Source organism: Tachypleus tridentatus, chromosome 9, assembly GCF_004210375.1.
Source record: "Tachypleus tridentatus isolate NWPU-2018 chromosome 9, ASM421037v1, whole genome shotgun sequence".
NCBI classification, from domain to species: domain Eukaryota; kingdom Metazoa; phylum Arthropoda; class Merostomata; order Xiphosura; family Limulidae; genus Tachypleus; species Tachypleus tridentatus.
Window position 1 is genome coordinate 128,672,081 of NC_134833.1, and position 19,260 is coordinate 128,691,340.

General features: G+C 30.4%; 1 protein-coding gene across 4 annotated transcripts in view; it reads left to right on the forward strand.

The window, feature by feature from the left end:
- msps (msps cytoskeleton-associated protein 5) overlaps window positions 1-18,332 on the forward strand; it is a 95,697-nt gene extending 77,365 nt beyond the window's left edge. For 3 of the 4 annotated variants that reach the window (XM_076457191.1, XM_076457190.1, XM_076457192.1), the window contains 13 exons: window positions 470-657; window positions 1,710-1,886; window positions 2,542-2,668; window positions 3,056-3,238; window positions 7,478-7,665; window positions 8,285-8,360; window positions 8,621-8,809; window positions 13,466-13,654; window positions 14,061-14,153; window positions 14,534-14,846; window positions 15,144-15,259; window positions 16,087-16,143; window positions 17,227-18,332. In XM_076457191.1, coding sequence (XP_076313306.1) covers window positions 470-657; window positions 1,710-1,886; window positions 2,542-2,668; window positions 3,056-3,238; window positions 7,478-7,665; window positions 8,285-8,360; window positions 8,621-8,809; window positions 13,466-13,654; window positions 14,061-14,153; window positions 14,534-14,846; window positions 15,144-15,259; window positions 16,087-16,143; window positions 17,227-17,346 — 2,016 coding nt within the window. In that variant the 3' untranslated portion in view covers window positions 17,347-18,332. The remainder of the gene's footprint in view (window positions 1-469; window positions 658-1,709; window positions 1,887-2,541; window positions 2,669-3,055; window positions 3,239-7,477; window positions 7,666-8,284; window positions 8,361-8,620; window positions 8,810-13,465; window positions 13,655-14,060; window positions 14,154-14,533; window positions 14,847-15,143; window positions 15,260-16,086; window positions 16,144-17,226) is intronic. The other variant, XR_013014556.1, reaches the window with a different exon arrangement.
- Window positions 18,333-19,260: the final 928 nt, after the last annotated feature.

A 19,260-nucleotide genomic window follows, 5' to 3' on the forward strand; every position in this document is an offset into this window, starting at 1 on the left:
ATTTTTGTCACTACAGGAATAATCAGAGTACAATGTATCATAAAGACAGTTTTTGTAAGTAAATATTTAATTGCAGGATTGCAATATAAAATAAATTGATTATGGGCATTATTAGTCTAAAAATTTTAATTAGTGGTTCACTACTAAGTGCAAATTGCGAGTTCAGGTACTTTGCTTCCCCCTTCCCCCCAAATTTAGTTTGGGAATATGTAGCAAAATGTCTTGAAGATATTAGGCCAAAACTGTACTGTTAAGCAGTTAATGTTCCAAACACCAATCCAAAATATATAAAAAAAACAACAACAAAAAACTAAAGTTTGTTTTGATTAACAAAACTAATTTTAATAAGTGATAAAATAAAGCTGACAGGATTGTAAGTATTACAATATGTATTTGTACCTGTTTTATTAATTGTTTGTTTAGTTTTTGAGGTTATTTTTCAAACTGTATGAAATTTGTACTTCTGTAGTTGTCTGACAAAGACAAAAGTTTGTTAGAAGAAAGAATAAAAAGGTCAGCTCGAACCAGGAACAATGCTCCAAGTAGGGAAGCTCCACAGCAGGAAGTGGCTGCTGTTTCTCCTCAAATTACTAAACAGGTACAACCACCTCATGCCCATGGTGCAGCTACAACAGACACAGTAGATGTCATCAGAAGGTGGGACTAATTATTGACATTTGGTGAATTTTCATTCATTTATGAAAGAAGAATTATAAGGATTGTACAGGGTGTTTGGAAAGTCACTGTGCACTCATATATTTATTAACAGACATGTTTCAATATAGAATACAAGAGGTAAATATGAATAATGATTATAAACAATGTTGAAAGTGATCCCTGTTGGCATCAATACAGGCCTGGAACCTTCTTATTTTGTTTCTAAACACTGCTAACAGTTGCTGGCTTGAAATAGACAGAATAAAATATAATTACAAAACTGCACAGTGACTTTCCAAACATCCTGTAGTTTTTGATTCATAAATTTACATGTTAAATTGTTATCAAACTATTTTAATTAACCTTACTGCAATTGAAATGCATATTATAAATATTTTATTAAATCATTATGGATGTGATAAAATCAATTTTTTTTAATGTAAAGTATAGAACTTAAAAGCAGTTAAGCACTGAAAACAACATAAAAACCTGTTGGATAGTTTTCATTTTTATATTTTTGTCAAACAAAAGACACTTTCTTACTTCAGGCTGGCATGATTGTAGTTTTATTAAACTGTACCTCTAAATTTATCTGTTTTTAATTGAAATCAAATAAGTATCAAATATCTTTATTCCTTAGCTCTATCTTTAGATAGCACATGTATTATATAAGCATACTTTATTATGCTTGCATATACAGTGCATGGGTAAGAATGACATTTAGTGAGTTAACAACAACAATCTATAACTTGGTACATAAAACCTTCAAAAATGTGTTTGATATCTGGAAGTTTATATATTTATAAATAAAAGGTTTGTTTATTTATGCTTAATTTCTGTAACTTAATGATGCATGAATATCCAGAGCAAAGAAAAAAAAAACTTATGAAAAGATGCAACTTGGTACATGGAACTCTCAAAAGTTTTTAAAACATTGAAAAAAACTGCTTAAATTTATTTTGCTTGGAAATCTCTATAGATTATAAAAACTTTTTTTTTTTCTTTTCATTTGTGCTCTTAGTTCATTTAGATGTAATTGTATAATTATCCAGGGCAAATAGAAAACCACCTATGACACGGCCCAAATCTACAGGACCACTGACTTTAGATTATGATGAAATTGAACAAATGTTCAAGTCACCAGAACCAGAGAATAAAGCTCCTGGACCAGTTAATGTGAATGCTGATGAAATTCTCAATTTGCCAGATATTCAGCTCCCACAAACAAGGTATTTAAGCCTGGTGTAAACACATCTTTTCAATTTTTCCTTTAACTCTGCTTGATATTTAGTTATTTTTACCATTTTGAAAATATGAAATTAATTTCCAGCATGTTTCTAACTAATTTTATGTACTTAAATACTGTTAGTAAAAGTTTGTGATATTAACAAAAAGTAAAGAAGTTATAACTGGAACTACTACTTGAACCTTACTTGATCCTCTTAAAAACAAATTTATGTGATTGTGGTGTATGGTGCTAAAATTCTCTGTGGGAATCTAATATTTTCCTTTGTCTTTTGGAAATATTATCCTTTACTCTGGATATGACTGACTTACCTTAATTTTTAACAATTGGTCTAAAGCAGTGGTTCCCAACCTTTTTCATGCTCTGTACCCCTAAAAAAATTTAATGTTTTTGCACCCCTCACAGAAATTATTTATTTAAGAATAAAAGTGAAGGTGGCCAAAACAAATGTTATCTCGCACCCCTGGTTGGGAACCACTGGCCTAAAGCAATTACAAGAGAAACTAATCTTTTACCAGTTTGTTTACAAAATGTGAAATGTTAGTCCACTATTAACATGACTAGTCACTAGTGAGTTCAAGGTGTAGAAAGGTAATTTTTACAAAAATAAATTTTAGACAAGTCTTATTGTTTGTCAGACTTAGCCCACCAGCTTCAGCTGTAAAACTTGTAAATAACTCGGCAGAAGCAACAATGGCTCTTAATTTAGTTATGGCCCAACTTGCAGCACAAGAAATCCCTGTCGTTATTGAGGCATTTGCTCAGGTGAGTGTCTATTATATTGCTATATCAATGTGGTGCATTATTTTTATTCAGTATATAACTAAATATGTACAAACTGATTGTTTTATACAAGAAATAATTCAGTTTTAAAGTTTATTTCATGGAAGACAATAGCTGTTATAAAATGCTGTAAAATGTAATATACTTTTTCATATAAATTTGTGGTTATATGTGGTTTATTACTTTATTTTAACTATTTCATGTAATAGGTTATTTTTTGTTATTTTGGTGCACAATGTTTTTAAATTTTGCCAAAGTGTACCAATTCTTCCAACAAGTTACTCAAGCCCATGATCATGAGTTTAATTGGCTTTTGGTTCTAGAAAGTGTGTTTTTAAGAACACTGGAAGCTGCCGTTTATTTCTTTAGGTTGAAGAAGTGCTGCGACAGGATGACAAAGCAGAGTCTGTGCTGGGATCTAGGGTTGATCAGCTGCTTCTGATGGGTGCTCTGCAGTATCGCCTTGCCCACAACAAACACATGGGAGATGACAATATATGTAAGGCAGATGTAATCAAGCTCTACCGATGCGTCACAGTTACACTAGTCTCGGTAATGATCAAACGTTGGAAAAGAGATGTTCATTGCTGTTTAATTAGTATCAATCTGTAGTCCCTTTTTCTTGATAGCTCAAGTATACATGGTTCTTGCATTCTCTTCATTCTTAGAACTAAATATAATTTCAAAACCCTTTTTATTTGCATTCCCATCAGATTATTAGTCTAAATATCTGTAAATGATTGAAGTATTACCAGCATTATATTTCAAATACTCGTGTATATGATGCTCTGATGATGCATAGTTCACTAAACTTAAGCTTGTGCACTTCAAAAACAGACAGTGGTAACAATGTAAAAGTGTTTATCTCATTTCTGTCTGTTATCTTAAAGGTATTCTTTTCAACACTAGTTTTAAAGCTACACTATTAAGATTGAAAAATAAAACAAATATTTTGAAATCAAACTATCCTCAAACTGTTTTACCTATAAATTAAGAGTGATGTATAATGACAATTTTAGCTTAATAAAGTGTGTTGAAATAATTTATGAAACATTTTAAAATGTCAAGCTGTTATACAATAAAGTTTCTTAAAATGTTTCACATTTTGCATTTCTTTGTCATATGATATGATAGGCAATAGTGATATAATAAACTCTAAAAAATGATATCCAGTTGGCTCTTTCTAAATCTACAGTGTGATTAATTTGTTTTTGGTTATCATTATCAAATTTTAAAACTACTTTTGGGGTTTAATACATGAAAAATACAAATAAAGCAAACTATTCTTAGAACTGAATATTGTATGGTATTTACAAACATAATGTTGTACAATCTTTTCTTGATTTTTCTTTTTAAAAATTAAACTATGCAATGAAAATATTTACATTATGGTTATCATAATGGAAAAATATTTTAAAAATCTTCAGAAAGTAGGAAAAGTATCTTAAATGGAAAAGAATGAGTTACATCCTGAGCTTTTGCATGAAGCTTCTTTCTTTGACTTACATCAGAAAGTAAAGAATTTTGGTTTGTTTATGAGAGAATTGTAAAACTCATTATCATGATTTTTATTAACTTTAAATAAAATGTTATGTAACTGAGTAACAGAAGTTGGTGCTATTAATCATTTTCAAGTCAAAATAAAGATAGTTACACTTAAAGTAGATGAAGGAAATACATGTAGTGTTTTGAATAGATATTTTGTAAGTAAAGTAATTGCAGTATAAGGGAAGAACTTAAATTTAAGATGCTTTTTTTTGGTCTGCAAAAACAAGAGACAGCAGTGCAGTTACATGTTCTTGAATTTTGAGCAATGAAAGATACAAGACTTATTGGTTCTCATTGTGGTATATATCTTTTACTAAAATATTCATATCAAATTAATTTTCCATTTAACCCTTTCACAACCAGTTTATTGGACTATTATATTATGAATTTGTCAGCATGTTTTGAATTGAAATGTAGATAATTCAAGCTTTATGAGTTAATTTCTTAATTTAAAAGTAATTATTAAAAGAACACATCTTAAATATAAATACATCTTTGTTACTAAGCTTTATAAATTATAGTGGAATTTTGTAGTATCAGTATGGTTATTTATGATTTTTTGGTTATTCATCTGTTTGTGCATATGTATATAAAATCTTAAAAAAATTTTTGTTTGGTATCTTCCATGTGCAAAATTTTAAAAGGCTTAGCAACCTATGTCCAGCAGCAACCGAGTACAAAAGTCATGGCAGGAAGAGAATTGTTTGCTTTATTTCTAGATTTATTGTTCTGAATTTTAAGAAAAAATAAATTTGATAATTTATTTTTATATACATACATATGTATGATAATTGAAATGTGACTATATTACAAGATACCACTTCTCTAACACAGCAAAGACAGGGAAGACTGAAGGTCAGTTTTATATTATTGAATACATGACACGAGTGTGTGTGCACTGCATCAGTGCAAGTTATGTAATGTTAGCTAGGCATGACTGGAAAGTCAATAGAATATGAAAAAAATATTGCATTATAAGACTTCAGCTACTTGGACTAAACATTTGTATTTTCATATTATATGTAGTCATTCTAGTGTAAAAAAGCATAATTTATATTTATTTCCTAATTTTGTTGTGATTGTTATGAAATTGATCAAGTGACAGACCCCACCTAGTTAGAATATAGAAAATAAGTCTTATCGAAAACAAACATTTGAAATGTATTTAGGAGATTTTAGATATTACCCATTTGAGATTTTTAGGACAAAGAATATTTTTTACTTGTAACATGAAATCACTTTGCACTCAACTTGTAAAGAAATAGACCCTATTTTCACAAACAAATCTTTAGTAAAAATATTTAATTAAAAATCTGATTTTTGTTGTGTTAAAAAAAACTTGATCTTTACTAAGAGTATACCAAATTTTGTGAAGATATGCTGTATCAAAAGTTAGTGCAAATACGTAATGTGTCCAAATATGTAGACGAACTGGTGTATATTTACCAAGCTTGTCGTGAAAGGGTTAAAGCAATAGTTTTGAATTATGTTATAAATTTCATAACAGTATATATGTGGTGGTATTGCTGTTGCCTCAAATTTGTGTCTAGTTTAGCAAAACTTTGTTTTCATGAAAAACTGGTTGAATAACTGATTTTGAACCTCGTAAAATATCATAGGTAAGCTTATATCTGTGCCATTTTTAAGAAACAAAAATATAAAGTTATTCCTAGAATATCTAAGCAACATCCTTGTATTTTCTTGTATTGAATTTACAGTTGGACAAAAAAAGCCAAATTTGTCTATTTTAGATTTTGGCATTTAACCCTATTAACTGAGATTTATAAGTTATAGTGAACTTTTGTGGTATTGATATAGTAGTTGATATTTTTGTATATTTCAAATATATACATTAAACCTAAAAATGAATTATTTTAAGTTCTCCACTTGTGAAATTTTATAAATTTTAGAATGGAAACTTACAAGCAGCAAATGAATACAAAGTTTATAACTAGAAGAGATGATTATTTTCTATACTTCTTTAGTGTTCTATGTTTTAAGAAAAAGTAAGCTTAAGAATTTATTTATAAATAGTAATAATGTACAAACATATATAATGTATTTTAACTGAAATATGACTGTATTTTACAAAATATTACTCCAGTAAGACATCCAAGATTTGTAAAGTTCAGTTTTATATTCTTGGATTTAGTAACATGAACCATGTTATTTTAACTTCTATAAAATGAGCCAAGCAGGGCTTAAAGATCAACATAAATATATATAAATGTATAATGTTATGACATTTTAAGCTTTTTAAACTAAACATTTGTGCTTTTGTGTTGTAATCTGTATTCATTCTACAACAAAAGGATAATTTATATCTGTATCCTAATATTTGCTGAAAAGTTAATAGTTGGTGATTAAAATATATTGTAAATCAACACCTATGAGGTTCATTTATATGGATGGTTTTACACCTCTTAAATGTAAGGTTTTGTTTCATCTTATAGAACTTAGTATATTTCCTGTAACCATTATTTTTATAAAGAAATGTGCAAAAAATGTTAAATGTTTTAGTGTTTTTGCTTAACGTTTTGAAATGTTTCGTGAGTGGTGTATACACACCTCAAAGTAAGGTGCAATGTTACAAAACTGTAATTCTATATTCTCTCGTGTATGGTTATAGACAAGTATGTTTTCAGAAATCAAACTGTCTTCACGTTTCAGTGAATGTGTGGCTTTAAAATCAGTATTGGTAACAAAGAACTTTCTTAAAGTATAGAATCAGTAAACTACAACAATCTCGCATTGTTTATCAGTATGTTAGTCCTTGATGTTGGTAAGATTGTTAGGTTGACTATGTATAATTTAGAGCAGTGTATAAAAGAGAATAGGAATCCTAATTGTGGAACTTTTCAGAAACTCCAGAAACCTAACCAAGCATGTGATGGGACTGCAGATGAAAAGAACTTATAAATACAAACAGTTTCAGAGCAATCAAAATATAAGATTTAAGGAAATATTAACTATGAAGAATCCACAAGTGATTATCAAAATACTAGTAGTTTTCTTTTAATATATGCTTGTTTGAAAAATCAGGCCAGACTTGAGAGTTTATATTTACAGGAATTTTCTAAAGGTTAGGATATCCAATAGCAATGATTAATTGTTATTAAATAATTTGAAATGTTTAGAGGATAATTTACAGAAGTCTTAGAAAAGATATAATTAATATGAGAGAAATATTTGAGCTGCTAAAAAAAATACAAAGTACATTAAAAAAAATATACTTGTTTATAGTTGTTTGAGCACAAGAACCTTGCAAAGCGTGCCAGCCGTGACGTACTGCGAGATCTTGTCCCGCATTTAGTTACTGTCATGTTGGACACCAGGCTGAACGAACTACAAGAAGGTCCTCAAGTTGTTCGTGCAATCAACTTACTCATTGTTAGGATCCTTCAACGCTCTAACCCAACTCATGTTATGAGGCATGTTTCATTCATAGTCTTAAGTCATTTGGTCTGCAAGTTTAAGTTTTATATTTAACATGTTATGTGTTCTTTAGAATAAATAAAACTAATGAACATGAATATAGAATTTTTTTGTAAATAAATAAAATGCATATAAAGTAATTTATTTTGTATTTTTAGATATATCCATTTTGTGATTGTTAAAACTGTTGTTTCTATAATTTAGTATAATGAAATATTGTATTGATTCAAGTTACACACATAATGCACATTTAACTTTGTTTTGAAAAAATGTTACTGTGCAACCTTTGATTTCATTCAATAATAAAGGAAAAAATAAATACTTGTGCTTTGCAGTTCTGTTTGTATACTCTAATTGTATCATCATAATTTGGGTTTCTTGTTAATGTTTTACTGAGATGTTGGAAACAAGTTTTAAATTTTTGTATGTATATATTTTTTAAATTTTAAATAATAAGCACATTAATTTTATATTGCTAGTATGCTTGATATAACTTTGAAAGAATGACAAATTTATTTTTTCCACTGCATCAAATCTCTTAAGGTATTGATGATAACGATGAAAATAAACTCACTTTGATATTTGTGTTACTAAGTGCCTTATATGTCTTGACAGTGCCCTCATTAAGCTGCTACATGACTGTGTAGGGAGTATGAATACTTCTGACAGGTATACTGAGCTGGTGATGAAGGTAAGATCTAGTATATATGTAAGTTAAAAGATGTGTGCATTTTACACTTAATCTCTGTTGTTTTTTTTAACGGATATATTTGTAGAACTTTGTATAATGTTTACTAGCAACAATGATTTGTTTGGCTTTCTGTTCAGTTATAAGCTAGGAATTACATAGTAACACAGGGAATTTGTATAGACCTTTACTGTAATAATTACTAGTTTGTTCAGTGGTATTGGATATATATACATGTGTGTGTGTTACTTTTTTCTTCCAAGTGTTTGTGGAAGATGTTGAGGATGATGTCTCAGTACATAAATGAACTCAATATAGACAGAATTCTTTTGGATCTTCATGTTTTCTTGAAAACTTATCCATCATCATACTGGAGAGACAGATCATCAGACACTCCAATTCGAACTGTGAAAACTATTCTTTATACCCTAGTAAAGTTTAAAGGAGAAGAGGTATGTTTTTTTGGTGTGTTTTTTTGTAAACATAATAACTTCCAATTAATTTCCTACAAATAAGAGAACACTTAAATTACCAAATATGGTTACTACATAATTTTGTTAATAATTTACATGGTAACCAAATGAATTTGTGCAATTTAGATTTCTTTCAAAAATAAGATTTCCAATTTAAATTGATGTCCTGGTTTTATATATTTAGTGTTTATAACTGTTTAAATTATGCAGAGTTAGATGCAACTTTTTTTAAAATAACAAACTTGTTCATATTTGACCAATATGCTGAAATATCACCCACTGCAATTATTCTAATTGTAATTTGTATAAACAGGTTGTTTAAGCTTCATATCCACAATGTCTGTAAAAGAACTGCAGAGAAGGAAGAGTAAATCTTTTACCCCTCGAGGTGCATTCCTGTATGTGGTGAGGGGGACCTCTCAGAGAAGGTTCTGTACTCTCAGTTCACCTCTTCTGGGATCTAAGCATCCACCCATGTGTTTGTCATACATGGTGACCTGTGAAGTATAGGAGGGGATCCTGGTGATTGAGGCTTCTAACCCTGACACTCCACTTTGGCCTTGAATTCATGTATAGACAGACAGGTTTGGGGTTGGCCCCCCAGGTCATTTGGCTGGTCCTTTCGGTTAGGGTCAACTTAGTACCAATGCTGGACATTCTCAGTTGGTGTTGTGGACATTGTGTCTGCTAGTGTTTGGGTATAGTGCTCAACAAAATCCTGGTGTTACTGCAGTGCCCTTGTTTGGCATTGTAGTGTGTCTTCTTGTAGAGTTCTATGATGGATGGGGTCAATGGGCACTGGAATGTATTGCCTTTATTTTGGCTATCTCTATTCATGAAAAAAATAAATACAAATGAAAAAATTGAAAAAAAAAACAGATTATCGGGAAACTACCATGCATAGACGACTGTTGTATAATTACCATCACAGTCAGATTCTGTACCTCAATTTCTAATTATGAATTCCTTATCTGAGAAATTCTTAGAGTAGGTGTCTCCCATTTTTTATTCAAAAGGGATTAGAGGTGGTTGCTGGCTCCCCCAAGTCAGTATAGAAGTTATGCTCTGTGGACATTTTGGTAGAAACATCTTCACCACAACATACCAAACTCCTTTGAAGTTGAAAGCCACTGGGGGTATACCCATCGAGGTTACTTCTAATGCAACTTTAAATTCTTCCATAGGAGTTATAGTTGAGAGGGAATTAAAGAATATTCTAGAGTTGGAGGTCTTCACTGATTTCTCCAGCAAAGGCATTTTTGCAGTACACCAAATCTACATTTGCAGAGATGGAATTATGTCTAGTGATGTTTTGATATTGGTGTTTACATCACCGTGTTCTCCTGCTACAGTCAGAGAAGGTTATCTGAACTGTAAGGTATGGTCATACATTCCCAACCATTTCATGCTTCCAATATCAGTGGTTCAGTCACTCGAAGACATCATGTCATGGTTCTTTATCTTGTGCTTGTTGTGGTAGTAAAGACCACGACAGGTACAAGTGCAAACTAGAACCAATCTGTGTTAACTGTAGTGGTTCACACACCCCTCTTACTCTATTTTTTGCCCTAAGTGGGTGGAGGAGAAAGAGGTGCAATGCCTGAAGAGTATAAACAATATTTCCTACCCAGAGGCTGGAAAATTATTGTCCATAACTCCATCTTGGGTACATGCTGCTGCGTTCTGTTTCACTGTCACAATGGGAGTGCAGACAGGTCTCTCCATGCCTCCAGCAGAGTTGTTTGCAAAACATCTGAAGAGTATTTTGACTTATGTAAATAAGAGTTGACAAATCTAAGTTTACTTTCATTTCTGTCCCTGCTGCTCCTTCCAGTGACTGCTCTGGACCACTTCATTTGGCTTTGGGTGTTTCCTTGGGTCCATTCTCTTCTGCCCCTGAGATGCAAAATGATTATTCATACATGACTTCAGTCACTGAAATCTTTATCTACAGACAAAGACCTGCCTACTTGACCCAGGGCATGAATTATGGAGGTCAATAGACCTCTGTCCAATAAAGAAGAAAAACGTGGTTGAAAACAAAAGTTCTCCCTATCCTATGCTCAACCACATAAATAACAATGGCCACTTTTATATAATGGAACTGTCGGAGTTTTCATTCAAATATAGATTACATTAAGGATTTGATTGATTCTTACCACCCTGTATACGTCTCCTTACCAGAAACATTTCTGAAACTTGCCGATGCAATCACCCTTTGGCAGTTTTCTTTGTACTGAAGTGACTTGTTTCCCTTTTTATTGGACCCTGACAGCATCTCACCTCGGGGTTGTGTTTTCCTTCCTCGGTGAGCCATGATTTTTCAGAATAAACTGTCTTCTATTGTACCTTTTGGCCTTCATAACCAGATGTAACTGGCTGAACTGGATTTGACCTTGGATGATGATGCTGTCTCCACTAATCAGCTTATCCAACCATGGCTATTACTAACCCCAAGACTACTAAGCTTGTTTTTTCTAATTGTCTAAACTGGGGTAAAGTGAAAGCAAATGATGAAACATTGGGAAGTTTACAAGTTATTTCTTTATAAACCTTTATAAATATACAGTAAAATAAAGCATTGAAAAGTTGTACAACCTCGTATATAAATCTGTACGGATATTTACTCACAATGTATCATCAGAATTGGAACAAATGGACAGTTGCACAAAGTTGTTCACATTTTTCAGCTAAAGAATGTGAACAATATTCAGTAAACACACAACAGAAACAGTAAATGGACAACAATTTAAGTAAGAATGTTTTCCAAAGAAGACTAGAATTATAATACTCCCAAAACTAAATTGTGATAAGTAACACTGAAACCTGAGTTATTTTATAGGTTGACAAAGGTGCTAAAAAGGGAAATAGGATTTTGTCATCATGTCTTCAAATAATCTTTGTACATCCCTAAATTCTAAACACTCCAATATAATTACTATTATTAAAAGAATTGCAGTGTTTATTGTATTGATACCAAACTACATATAAGTTCTGATAAGTTTGACGTAGTGTTGTTACTTTAATAAGTTTGACGTGAACAATGTATGTTACATATGTAAGCCATTAAATTACATATCCTGTGGTTGTAATAAATGTTTTTACTGATTCTAAGTTCAGTTTGATTACTCCGAACTTTTCAAGAAAACATTTAGGCATATATTATCCAAGTCCATTAGACATCCTGATCTGGGAAGGAAGAGGGGTTGACTTGATTAACTTTTCTCACATATTTTCAGTGATATTGCATTACATTGGTGTTCTGTAAACAGTCTAATGAAACAGACAATGATTTATTTATTCTATGGCATTCTACTTTAGTTGTTGGAGGTAAAAGAAACAGAAAATCAACATGAAATTGTTAGCAGTTCAAACTGATGAGTTACTTTGAAACTTTGACCAATAATAATGATAAAAAGGCACATTTACTTTATTTCTAATTTGACAACTAACCTTTTTTTTGTCATATTTTGGGAATTGTTTGTCATATAACTAAGATTTAATTTTGCTGGAAACATGTTTGAAAAGTATTTAGGGGTTTTTAAAGATTATACAAAAGAAACCTGAAAATTTTGGAACAAAGAATAGTATTTTAAATCATGACATAAAAATCACTTTAGTTCTGACTAGTAAAGAAGCAATTTGATATATTCACAAACAAATCTTTAGTAAAAGAATAATAATTAAAAATTTTGATTTTTTGTGTACAAAAGAATTCCAATGTTTAGTTACAGTATACCAAATTCTGTGAAGATTCACTTACTAAATTGATATGTTATATGAATACTTTGTGTGCAGACATGTATACAAACTCGTGCACATTGTATTGAGTTTATGATGGATTTTATGATTTTTTCCTTCAGTCTTCTCTTCACAAATGTAATTTTGGGATTTAAGAAGAATAACATAAAATCCAAATAGCACATTATCACTGCATTAGTATAATATAATAGAAAATTAGTAGCTCTAAAAAAATGCTTTGTGGTAATTACAAAATTAAATTACTTTAAATTGAAAGTTGTAAGAAGTGTTAACAGTTGAGATACTTGTCACAGATCCCTTAGTAAAACTTTTAAAACAGTCAAAACCCTTATTTTTGTTTTTTTTTTAAAAAAACAAAAGAAAAATTGAAAACGAACCTTTATTTCCAGTCAAAAGTGTTCCAAGAGTTTTGGTACTGTAGTCATCTTCCCATGATTTTTCAACATATCTTTAGAAATATAATGGTTTTTGTGTAGATTGTGTTGAAATTCATATCTGTTGTTAAATGAATATAAATTATATTTGCTCAATATTTTAGTTTGTAAAACTACAATTTATACTTTTAGAAAAAGGGAACTTTCAAAAGCCTTTATTTTTGTTACATTGATCCCCTGGGAGACATTATCTCATTTGCAGTGTTTACTAAATTCAACTAGACATATTCTAGTCTTTATTATGAATATTGTGGTGTAACTAGACATTATACGAAGTCGTTATGGTATATTAAAAAGTGTGATGGAAATTTGTTTGTTCATTAGATTAGTCTTTCCTTGTTTTGTATTTCTAAGACATTTAGTTATATACTTGCCTGTGTTTTAAACAAAGAGAAGGAGCATTTTGATTGTAAAAATTGTTAATGTCCATTTTACATAGATAATGAAGCATCTTATGCTCATCTCCAACCGTCAAGAATCAGACTTGGTGAATTACCTTCAAAAGATCCTTCATATGAATAAAGATGGGGACCGTAAGTCTAGTAGAAGTAGTACTGGTAGCACTCCAAAACATGTCGAAGAGGGAGATGAGAACAAACTAGAAGGAAGCATTCCAGGAAGTAGAAAGGTAAGATTCTGTTTATCTTACATAACATAAACAAGTGAGTAAATAGTATCTGAGACTTGTTAGGATATTAAACTATTTATTAACTCAAAAGAATCTTTCACTCTATACTGAGTATGTGGTTTGACTAGAATGTGAGACTAGATATTTCCTGTGAATGTTATTGACATTAGAGTAGAAAACTGTTACTAAAAACCTCTATCAATTGTGTATATTTTAAGTTTTGTGTAGAACATCTAACAATATGTTAATGTATGATATTACATAAACATTAGTTATTTGATCCTTTACAAAATACTAGAAAAACTGTTATTCAAATTTCTATTATATATTGAATACCAATGATAATTGGGATTTTACTATTTTAATGTAAGTTTGTTTCATAAACTTTTTTCCCCCCTTCAATTAGAGTAAAAGCTCACCTATGAGACTTTCCAAATCTACTCATGAGACACTGGCAGAAATATTTAAAAAAATAGGTTCCAAGGAGCGTACAAAAGAGGTAATCTTTTTTTTATGATAAGGAACATTTAACTTGAACTTTCCTTTCATTGTCAAATAAATGTGGTGTATTGGAGAGACCTCTTACGTTTAGTTTTTGATTACTGCTATTTTTGCTAAAAGTGTTTGTTGATTTTTGTATGAACCTCTAAGAAAATCAGATGTTAATAACTTTTGTAGCTGTGACATCTTGTATGATTGTGATTCTTAGTAAAAATCTGACTGCCTGAAACAGGTGGCTGTATATCAAGTGAAGAAAAGATAGTGAAAATATGTAGAAATTATGTAGGGAAAATGTAATAACCATAATGTGAAAAAAACTTTATTTTTGTAATAATAATATTAATCACTGCTTTACTCCTCTTGATTTGACTTTTTCAGGGTTTAGTTGAACTTCATGAGTTCCAACTAAAGCATCCAGAGGCTGACATAGAGCCTTTTCTCCAGGGATCTTCAGAGTTTTTCCAAAACTACATTCGTCGAGGACTCAAAGCTATTGAGCAGGAGAAAGAGTCAAAAGATCAGACTTCACAACCTAGTACTGAGGGCTACACAGAATTATCATCAAACATACTGAAGACTAGCCAGGTGACATCAGGTTACTCTAGTACTATTGCATCTTCTGTGACCAGCTCAGGGTTTCAAAAGTTAGAAACCACAACCACTTCTACACTGTCAACATCTGTCAAACAGAGTGAGTAATGAATAAGCTAAATTTTGCATATTATCCACATATCCATTGAAAATATTTTAACAGCTCCTTGAAATTAAGCATCATTACGAAAAAAAACTGTCACCATATTTAACTTTTAATTGTTTTAACTTATCCTTCAGTTTCATGAATTATTCAGTCCTCTAAGTCTTCATGAGTGCTTCATTGTAAAAGAAATGTATATCTAAATCCTATCTGTTATTACATAAGCATGTTGTGACAATCAGTCTCACTAACATCTTAAAAAAAAAATCATCAAACTTGCCTTTCTCTGTGCAGCTCCTTTGTCTCCAGGGCTGCCACCTCTGCCTCCTGACTCTGAAGATACAACTCCTATGGACTGGGTCGAGTGGCTAAAGAGTGTGGCTGCCCGCCTTGGCCAGGACAGCTCCAGGGTAGGCAAACATTTAAACTTGGTTTACAAACATTGATTTGGAGTAAAAAAATTAATAAATTACATATGTTTTGAAAAAGTCTGTATGATAAAGGACACTATTTTTTCAAGTTAAGAACAATAACTTATTATTTTGTCTGTAGTTGAGCTTTGTGCAGATTTATCTACAATCACATGGTTGTTATTTTATTAAATGTTTCATTTTTTTTCCACATTTGTTTTTTACTGTTATCTATATAAACCATTTATTATATTCACTATGAAAAGTTAAGTGTTATCATTCCTACTGTGGTTTGCTATGCTACGTTATCAATGACATTTCTACACTTTATCTTTTAGTTGTGACATATGCACGTGATAAACTATCAAACTTTTGTACGTCTTATTTCTGATGATACTGTTTAAAGCAGGTTTTATACTTTATATGGTAAAGTTAATAATTATTTTCATTAAAAAAACATGTTTCACTGAATCGTGTTTCATGCTTTTCATACTTAATTATAATTAAAATAATGGAATAACATCAGTATAAAGTTTAAATTCTTGGAAGTATGATGTGATATGTGAAAAAAAGGTGTTGGAAGAAATAATTGGGATGCTATAATAATTTTGGGGATTTACTGAATAATTTAGTATTGTGTAATAATAAAGTATGTGACTTCCTTTTTACCCACCAAATAAGAATTTTTCAGTGGTTACCAGCTTATAGTTTAGTTTTCTCTTTGGACTGACTGATGTTTTTCACTTTATAATAGTTGTCTTACGAGCTTTTGTTGATATTTGTGTAAGCAGTCTTAATAAATAGTTTTAAAATGTTCTATTTTTCAGTATGATGATAAAGGTTTTGTCCAGAAGTTGGTTGGAAGTACAAAGAGTGGCAAAGAGGTAGTGAGATTGCACTTGTAATAAATTTAATTGTACTGAAATCATTTATTCAATAATTACTGTTTTTATATTAAAGATGGTAAATGTTATAAGTATTAAAATATGAAATTATAATCAAAGCAAAAATGAATGTTTTTTTAACTGGATACACTTAATTGTATCGGACATAAAGTTCACATGGTATTCTGATAAACTTCTACAGTGAGGTAATTTTGTGAGACATTTTGATTTACATTTTTATTCTGTGTAGTATTTAATACTAAAATTGTCATAAAATAGCATGTGCAAAAAATAACTGTAGTTGCAGAATTACTGATATACTGAAAATCAATGTGCAACAAAATGTTTTTGAATAAAACATTTATCAATTTCATGTTAATAGTTTTCATATTACTGATCATATGCTTTTCATACATTTAGTGTTTTGTTTTTATCATGTTACAGTTGAAATTGTGTGTACCAAATTACTAACTTGGTATTTTGGTTACAGTGCTATGTGTTTTTTGTTTCTAATGTGGTAAACGGTAACTTATGATTTAGTAGTTATATGTGATGCTGCATCCAACGAACCTTTGGGAATGTTGATTAATGCTTAACTGAAGGTACAAATGATCAAGTTAAAGGAATTAAATTGTTTTTAAAGAGGTAGTTGGTTTTACTCTAAGTTTTATAATAATTACTACTTTAGTTATCTTTGCTAATATGAGCACAGACTGAAAACCACTGACATTTTAATTGTTTTTAATAATCAGTTGAAAATAACTGGTGATGAAAAAATATTACATTTCAAATTGGAAGTAATTTATCTTCTTTTTGTTGCATATTGCATTATTTTAAGTTACTCAATTTTGTCTTCTGTTTTTATAGACGTAATTTGCTGTAATGGTTTATTCTTTTTAAATAGAAAACTTTTGAAATTGGGTACAAAATGTGAAAGTACAAAGTACTTTCTCTGAGCGTCGAATTTTTAGTATGAAGCATCGCATTTTAGTATAAAGCACTTTTTACGAGCATCACGGTTTTACTGTAAAGCACGTTACACAAGCATTATGTTTTTGTAAAATTAAGCTTCCTGTTTTACAGTATAGCCAGCTTACAGATGAAGAAATGGAAGAAATACAAAGATGGACTGAAGAGAACAAGAATTTGCTTGAAACATTCAAACGACAATACTGCAAAGATGTCAGTGTTACTAGCAACTGAGGCTGTATCTTATCCCTGCCTATTAAATTAACTTGCTTTTTACGAAGTGTACTCACAGGACTTTTATTTTATGTCTTCTCATGCTAGATTCTTTAAACTTCTGTCGATCTTCAAAGATCAGCATGCTTAGTGTATATTTTGAGTCTCTTTATTGTAAAAACTTTGTTGTATATTAGTGATGCCCTTCCACAATGTGATATGTGTAGCAAGTTTAATGTGATGGTGGTAGCAACTAGCAGATTTGGAGGTCATAATGTTCCCGAAGTTTAATACATTGTTTTAATTATCTTATCTTACTTCTGCATTTTGTTTCTAATAACATCAAGGAGAAAATAATAAAAAAAAAAAGCCAAAACGTTTTGTTCATGTGCGTTATTTAATGCTATTAAATCAGTGTTTATCAAGGATCTAATGAAATACTTTAACCCACAAACTTACAAGGTTTCATGAACTTTAAATGATTAAGAACTGATTACATGGGGGGAGAATAAGTAACCTTAAAAATGTATATAATATGAGGAACAGTGTAGTTAGCAAAAGTTAATTTGATTATGAGATTGATTTAAGCTTTAGTGGAAAACAATTTTCGAACAACTAATTAGAGAGAGAATAAATGTGTAAACTGACAATTAACAACAAATTAAAGGTTTTGAGTTTAATTTTTGTTATTAAAACAGTCATCCTGTAGTTAGATATTTATATTTTCTTGACTATTTCTTTTTTAAATTTAAAAATAAAAAGTGATTATGTAAATGCAGTACACCAAAACTGGTGTACAATGAGCTTTATAAATAAGGTAGTATAGTGTTCAAGTTTGCTACATTTGTTGTATGTAATTTCTATTGGACCTTTTTTAGCAATTTCAGACAAACATTACTAAATACAAAGAAGAGAGACTCGCCATAATGATAATACTTGTATTTGTATTAATGGATAATTAGGGTAAGTTATTGTGAATAAAAGTGAAATTTGCATTTTAAACAAAACGCGTTTCATTTCATAAGCACAAAGAGTTTGTGTGTTTTATTCCCAGTGATTACTTCATTGGCTATTAATTAAGTAATTTAGTAACTGAGTGAATACACGTGAACTACAAAAACAACTTGTGTTTGTACGTTAGTACCGTGTTCAAATTACATTATAATTTATAAAAACCTAAAATGGTTAATCTAGTTAAAGCACTACCTTTTAATATTTGATAGTTATGCACTATATGTGTTTGATTCATCGTTATTTTGATTTTTTGATTATATTGGAAAATGTGCGGCATATTATTTCATTAAAATTATTCCATAGTTCTTGTTTGGTCTGTTGGTGTTGTGTCCAAACCATGGACAGCGTCCCTAATTTTTCATAGAATAGACTGGTTAAAAAAAAAACACAAAAAAACAACTAGTTCTGATAATCTGTGAGAATAAAATAAGTATTCTGCTTCAGTTATTTCTAAAATTGTATATTTAGTAAAATTTGGGATCTCGTTTGGATTTTTCCAATATAATTGTTAGTGATATAAACTGTTAGCTTCAGAACTACTTTCACATATGTAATTTTCATGAGGATTGGTGTAGGTAAATGGCTTTTCCTTTTGTATAGCCCCCCAGTGCCTCAGCGGAATGTCTGCGGACTTATAACGCTAAAAATCGGGTATCGATACCCGTGTGGGCAGATCACAGAGCTCATTGTTCATAATTCAAAACAATAATATTCTGTAAAAAAACTAGCGCTCGGATCGTATTAAGTTATAAAAGTGTCAAACGCTGAAAACATACTAAAGGGTAAAACCTGATTATGTTTAGAAATGGAATTACAATAACACTGAAATGAGTTACCTAGTGACGATTTCAACCGCTTTTTCAATAATTATACTAACTATAATTAACTTTTAACCCTTAAGTTGTATATTGAGATTTTTTT